Source organism: Triticum urartu, chromosome 2A, assembly GCF_056163025.1.
Source record: "Triticum urartu cultivar PI428250 chromosome 2A, HENAU_Tu73, whole genome shotgun sequence".
NCBI lineage: Eukaryota > Viridiplantae > Streptophyta > Magnoliopsida > Poales > Poaceae > Triticum > Triticum urartu.
In genome coordinates, this window is record NC_141874.1 from 714,661,799 (window position 1) to 714,669,238 (window position 7,440).

The following is a 7,440-nucleotide window of genomic DNA, read 5'->3' on the forward strand; positions in this document are numbered from 1 at the left end:
TGTAGAGAGACGTACTTTAGAGTGTAAATTCACTCATTTTGCTCGGTATGTAGTCCATATTAGAATCTCTGAAAAGACTTATATTTAGAAACGGAGGGAGTATGATATTTTGCTAACTTCGGTTTCATCTGACAGATGGAGAGGTTCGAGTAAGTAGGATCGCCGAGGGAAGCAGAATTCGTGGCATAGTCATATGGGATTGTAACTAGGCGCATCATGTGTTGTTTTCGCATGAGAGAAATCTGAGTTTAGGAGAACGCTTTAATTGGTATTATGCTGCCACTGAGATCCTTGTATGACACCACACCGTATCGCTAATCACTCACACTTTTAACAATGGCAGTTCAGAAGAAAACTCTGTTCTCTATGAAGCCAGCGAAAACAGAAATATAGACTATCGCGCCCTTTTCCAATATGTTAATGGTGTTACCTCTTTTATCCTGTTAAATATGTGCAGGCACCTCAACTCTTATGTGGATGTGTTATGGCCATGGAAGGTATTTTTTACTTTGAACTATTTTTTTAGATTCTCCATAAGTATCCAGCTTTTGTTTAGATAATACCTTTTTTTTTGTGAAATTTGTTTAGACAATACATATCCCTACAAGTCTACAACCTCTCAGCTCAATGTGTAGTTGTGGCTGCTACATTCTTTGGTGGTGGCGTTCCTTCTTGAAGACGAGTGATAACTCATTCCCTACTAAACCTCGAGAAGTCGAAATGTAATAGTTGTATGTTTCGCCATACACCATGCGGGAGTCACACGCACACGAGGAAGAAAATGGCGCGGCAAGACGCGCCTGCGCTTCTCTTATCTCAATTCCTTTAGGAAAAGATTTGTCATTTGAATCATGTATATAAACTTTTCTATTGAGTAATATTTTTCTTTAAAGTAGGAAGGATTGGTCCCCATTGTATGGAGAAATAAATCAATTCCTAACCAAAGGGTTTCAAAAGATTTTTTCCTACAAAATTTCTATCCTTTAGAGTTTCTATGAAATTCTTGTAAACCAAAGTACTAGTATTTCCAACACAACAAGAAGGCTTCAAAGGGGAATGTAATGTTGCACCTGCTACGCACACATAGTCGCTGTACCTTTCTCGGCAACGAACGAGGAGACGTTTTACGTTGGACAAGACAGGAGTTTAAAGTAACACATGGGTTGAGCGTTCTAATAATGTTTCAGAAAGTCGTGGCCATTGTTTCAGATGAGATTCCTGTACTCTCTTAGTTTAAGTATTAAAATTGAATTCCCCGCAAAAAAAAGTGTTAAAGTTGAATTTCAGAAAGAAAAAAAGACATCACGAAGGAGGAGACTAATGATACAGCTAGCCCTTTCTCGGTAATAAACTATTCGGGTGGAGAGTTATCCGGGGGAGGCACAAGTCGACGCGTGCTTCCCGGGTCGATTCAGGAGCACCGTTCGTTCTTTTTTCCTTGGCTCTTTCTTCTCGGTCGGTGCGGCATTATTGGAGTGGTGGGGCCCACGCACTTAAATTGTCACGGTGGACAGACGTGGGAGGCATCTTCCCTCCACCGGGCTATAAGTATCCACCTAAACCTAACATCCAACCTTCTGCGCCCTCTCCTCCCCTCTAGTCAGCCGCCCCGCTTGCTCCACCCAAGTGCAAGTGCATCTGCACATCCACGGCCTCCCTCGGCACAAATCGCATCGGCCAGGGCTTCCTTAACCTGATGACCTTGTACCGGCGAGAGCTTGCTGGTCATCAGGTTAAGGAATCGCTCGTCGGTGCGGCGCCCCCGGCCGGTCGGTCGTGCATAGGCCAAGGATGGATTGGCCCTCCGCCGCTGCCTCATGGTCGTTGGATCTCCGATCTAGATCCGACGGACCTGGTGCTACCGGGGCAGAGGCTGCGGAGCGAGGCCGGTCGGCTATCTTATCCACTGGCGCTGCTGCTGGGCCTGCAGCGCAACCTCATGGCGCGGATGGATTTTGGGCCTCATTCCAGCTGTGCAGCCCAGTTTCGCAAGGTACGAGTTTCTTAGCCCAATTTCGTCGCTCATGGAACTTGACGGCCCTTTACCCCATTTCTTCACAGGTTCCCCGTCGCTGGGTTCTGAAAAACCCTACGCGACTTCCTCCGGCTGGCCAAGGGGCGAGCCAGCCAGCCTTTCCGGAGGAGGGAGGCGGGATTCTCACCCACGCGGGAGGGAGGAAGGAGAGGGAGGCCATCCGCGCCGGAGAGGGAGAGGGAGGGGGGAGCCACCCGCGCCAGAGGGAGGGGGAGCCAACCGCGCCGGGGGGAAGGGGAGCCACCCGCGCCGGAGGGAGGGGGAGCCACCCGCATTGGAGGAGGGGGAGAGGGAGAGTTCGTCGGGTTTCTCAGTGAGAAGAGGGAGAGGGAGAGGGAGAGGGAGAAGGAGAGGGAGAGGGAGGAAGACGGTTCGTCGGAGTCACCCGCGTCTGTGGAACCTGTAACCTTATCGGTAATTCCTCGAACGAACCCCATCTCCCTCCTCCCTAACAAACGGCTCTGCTACTCAAACCCTAGTCGTAGCTATCACCTGCGTGTCTTGTCTTTATTGCTCGCTGTAATTCTTGATGCTACTGTCGTTGTACTTATTGTGAGGCTGTTGGTAGCTTCCGTTGCAGTTATTTATTGGGGGTTTAGTGATGTGTTCCCCCTGTTATTGTTGCAATTACTCACAATGTGAGAAAATAATGTGATGCTGAATTCTGGTTAAAGGAAAATTTGTTGATTTAATCTGCCTATTGTCAATCTCGTACTTTATGCTGTAATATTTTGCTGTTAAGGTTGTTGTTACTCTTATCATTTGTTATATCACTGAGTTTTACCAGTGGGCATACATATTCACCATGACCTGTATAGGTTGTTTGGTTACAAAATTCCTGCATTTTCTTCACAGCCAGGATGTCGGTCCGTCCCCAAGATGCTGTGAAGGAACTGGAGAGAGCACTGTCTAACAACGCCTTGCAAGATGTAGAAGAACTGAGGCAGTACTATGCTTTAAGAAAAGCTGATCATCAGCGTATTGTTGCAAACGTGCTAAGTGCTAAGAAGCGCCCCCTTGAGACATTTCGATTGTCAACAAGACCCTCGCCAGCTGAGCTTAGAGAGCTGTTTGACTGGATAAGAAATCTGTATCTGGACATTGGTGTGCTGTCTCTACCTGGGAAAGACCGCAATGGCAACCCGGTGCAAGTTCCTATAACTATAGACTACCCATCTAAGGTATTTTTTGGTGTCACGTTCCTTTTTTGATTTAAAGTTTCAATATTATCCATGTTCTGTTCTTGACTAGACTTTCTTTATTTCCCAGTCCGAGGACCACAGCTACTATTGTGTGGAATTCACCCGATCAGGGGATGGTGCTATTTTTGAGCTCCTTGTTAGACAAGCAGACAATTATGGGAAAATTTTGTTTTTGCCACTCTAGATTTTGCCAATTTTCCTTATACCATTCTAGATTTTGACATTTCACTTTTGCCACTCTTAGCTTTTGACAATTATCACAATTGCCACTCCGTGGCAAAAGCAAAATAATTTTATTTCATTTTTGCCACTCTTAGCTTTTGAAATGTATCACAATTACCACTCCGAAAATTTTGCTTTTGCCACCGGAATGGCAATTTAGATAATTGTCAAAAACTAAGAGTGGCAAAAGTGAAATGTCAAAATCTAGAGTGGCATAAGGAAAATTGGCAAAATCTAGAGTGGCAAAAACAAAATTTTCCCGACAATTATGTCGTGGCCTCTCGCATGTACTTAAAGAAGTGTCAAAGAGACACGACCCCGTGGTGTGTATGTGGTGATTGCAAAATCCCTGCTTCCTTTGGAACACAGCGCCCGATGAAGTATACCTCCACACATGACAAGCTGTAAGCTTCCTTGCTATTCACAAATTTTGTCATATTGATGTTTTGATTTATACATAATAGATTATGTAGTTATACTTTTATGCCTTGTAATACCCTATTCTCATGTATTCTCATTTTTGACTTGCATGTTCTTTAATTGAAAATGGTTCCTCCTCAAGATTGCTTTGAAATTGGTCAAAACAATGTTTAGTTTTTCTCTCTATGTTTTTTATGTTGTGCTTTCTTCGTGCAATATTTGCAGCATGGTTTAGGTATAATGACAGTACTGGAAAATCAACTTCCACTGAACAACTAATCACACACTAAATGTTTGAGATGGCATTTTGGCAGACCGTCATGTCTGCGTGGTCTGTTTAAGTGGTTAGGGAAGCAGGGGACAAAAACAAATAAAATGTGTGCATATCTGGCTTTCTGACCTGCAAAGTAGTTTTGTTTAGTTATTATGCAACTACACGTTGAACTTGTACTTTACTGTTACATGGCATGATTCCATTGGCATTCTTACTGTAGTAAAAGTAGTGATGCATGCCATCTTTTTTTCTGCTGCTGACTATCCTAATTTTATGTTATTGTAGTGACAATATCAAAATATCTGTGTTTACCCTCGATCAAATATTTGATCTACTGGAAAGTCTACAGAATGATCCCGGGCAAGATGAAACAGATGAAGGCAAGAGACTGCTTGTCACCCTTTTTCTGTTGCTAGGTGAGGGTCCAAGATTTGCCCAACTACAACAGTTCTTTATCACTTACAGTGGAAGTGAGATAGTGAGGGAACTGGATCCCTACATTTGTGATCAGTTCCGGAGGTGGGCCAAATTATGTCGCATATGCTTCAAATACCATCTTGCTGAGCTTGAGAAGCCATTATATGATGCTTTTGCTGCTGCCAACAATCTAAGTGATGATGAGGGAGCTGAAGATGATACCAACCCTTACAGAAGTATTGATGGAATGATCACTGAGATGGCAGTGGAAACAGCCAAAGTTGAGTGCAAGCTCAATTATACCAATCTCTGTGGTGGTGAAATTCTGTTGCTTAATTCTGACATCTCATTGTGTCTTGACATCCTAATGAGGATTGATGGTTACACAGGGAAACTACACAATAAAAAACAATCAGATGAAAGTTATCTTTGGCTTGAGGAAGGTGAAGAAAGGCAATGCAAAGTGGCTGTACTGCCTGCTCCTCCTCAAGATGGAGAAATGACGGAGAGTGTACTGCCTCCTCCTCCTCAAGATGGAGAAATGACGGAGAGTGTACTGCCTCCTCCTCAAGATGGAGAAATGACGGAGAGTGTACTGCCTCCTCTTCCTCAAGATGGAGAAATGGACGAGAGTGAAGCAAATGGTACTGACAAGCCTGAGACAAACAAGAAGAAGGCAGCAAAGGCTAAGGCTGAAGATCAGGCCCGGGCTGCTGCCAGGGCTGCAGCGAAGCGGATGCCTCAAGTTCAGAGATCTGAAGAATACAGAATGCTAAAGAAGAAAGAGAAAAAGAAGAAGAAGGAGAGAAAGCGGCTCGGACTATGTGATGCAGCGGAGTACGATGCCAATGAAGTTGGTTCATCTGCTGACTCTCAGGAAGAAGATGCTGATATTTGCCCATATGCTGGAGCTGAGGGGCTTTCTGGAGAAGGGAAGGAGGAGAAGACAGGAGGTGCTGCTGATGAACGAATGTGGGATCACAGTAAGAACAGGGGGGAAGAAGGTGCTTCTGGGAGTCCATCTGTTTGTACCCAGGTAGAGGATGTTGGAGCTGTGGTGTCTTATGGAGAAGGGAAGCAGGAGAAGACTGGAGGTTCTTCTGGCAAAAGAAATGGGCGTCAAGGGAAGATTGAGGGTAAGGATAATGATGCTGATAGTCCATATGTTGAAGCCCTGGTGACACAGCAGCCTAAGAATGTTGGAAGTGCATCGTTCTGTGATGATTCTGTCAGCAAACAAAGGAAGAACAAGGAAGAAGAGAATTCTTGTCCTGTTGCAGTGCAGTTGCCACCTGAAGAAGGCGATCAAGAGCTGAAGCAACATGGAGCATCCCGGCCATCCTCGAATTCTCCTGGCAACAGGAGGCACAGGCGCAGAGGTAACAGCAAGAAGGGGGAAGATGGTTCTGCTTTGAGTCTTATTGAAGCTCATGTGCCATCTGAAAACTGGAAGCAAAACAAGTCAAATTCTCCTGGCAATAGAAGGCACAGGCGTCGTGGTAACAGCAAGGAGGTACATGATTCTGCTCTGAGTCCTGATGAAGCTCATGCGCCATCTGAAAAGGGGAAGCAAAACAAGAAGTGGAATTCTCGTGGCAATAGAAGGCACAAGCATGGTGGGAACTTCGAGGAATATGATTCTGCTCTGAGTCCTGATAAAGCTCATGTGCCATCCGAAAAGGGGAAGCAAAAGAAGTTAAATTCTCCTGGCAACAGGAAGAGGTTGAATTCTCCTGGCAACAGAAGGACCAACAGTCCTGGTAACAGGAAGAAGGCAGAATACGATTCTGATGAGAGTACCGTTGAACCTCAGGTGGCATCTCAAAAAGGGAAGTGCAAGAAGAAGCCAAAGCCGAAGCCAAAAAGGTAGCAAGAACCTTGCAATGATCATTGCAATAGCATGGACGAGACTAATGGTGTCTTGATAACCCCAAGAATGAGGGAAATCCTGAGCGTTATGTTACAACATTTCTGCAAAGGTTCATCGAACCTAATTTTGTTACAGTTCTAACCCACCCACAATGCATTTTGCACCACCTGGATGTTAACTGATATCAACGTCTTGTGGTTTCGGTGGTGATGTTACAACATTTCTGCAGGCAACTAGTATTATGTTCTTAAATTTTGCAGTACCTGCTGTGACTTACCTGTAGAGGTTTAATCTATGTTGAAGCTGTTGTAGGCCGGAAGCAGGTCCGCAAACAAGGAAGCGAAGCCACTGAACAAGTTATGTTCTTAAATTTTGAATATTTCTTTTCAGATATATAGGGCAGGCTCAGGACAGAAATGATCCCTAACTGTCTAAATTTTCATTATACCCTGCCTTCCGGAGGTGACAGGATCACAGTAAAGTCAAACGACGACAGAGGATCGTTCTCTACGTATGAATCAACTTTTCAGGGTTGTGCAACGCAACAGAAGTGGTCGTATTGAATGCAGTATATATATTGAGTGGAGTACGAGCTGGTAATGTACGCTGTAGTTTTGTAGCCCGCCTTTTTTGTTTGGGTGTTGAACGGACCGTGCTACAACAGGACTGGATTAAGCAGTACAAGGATGCTAAAACTAAATAATGGACGCCTACTAATGTTTCCTCTACAAAATATAGACTTCTAAACCGAGGACAGCAATGACAGTAGCCGTCAGGTTGGTAACTTAAGTGATGAGGCTGACGCTGATCCATGCCAAATACCTGCTGACAGCGCGTGGCTCAACTCTTAATAGATCTTGGCGATTAGGCGCATATTCAAGTAACTGAGGCTACTGAGTAGAGACTTGTCCGTCAGCAGGGATGTGGTCACGGGTAAATGGATTTTTCGCCATTTCCAGGCATAAAAATAAAATTCATAATGATGGCCCTTTGGCTCGCT

The 7,440-nt window shown here is 44.8% G+C and overlaps 1 protein-coding gene across 1 annotated transcript; it reads left to right on the forward strand.

Annotated features, from left to right (window-relative positions):
- Positions 1-1,592: 1,592 nt before the first annotated feature.
- LOC125539975 (uncharacterized) lies at positions 1,593-7,040 on the forward strand. The gene is made up of 5 exons (XM_048703531.2): positions 1,593-1,993; positions 2,062-2,449; positions 2,891-3,216; positions 3,305-3,863; positions 4,439-7,040. The coding sequence occupies exons 4-5, from the start codon at positions 3,745-3,747 to the stop codon at positions 6,438-6,440; spliced, it is 2,121 nt and encodes a 706-aa protein (XP_048559488.2). The 5' UTR covers positions 1,593-1,993; positions 2,062-2,449; positions 2,891-3,216; positions 3,305-3,744; the 3' UTR covers positions 6,441-7,040.
- The last annotated feature ends 400 nt before the right edge of the window (positions 7,041-7,440 follow it).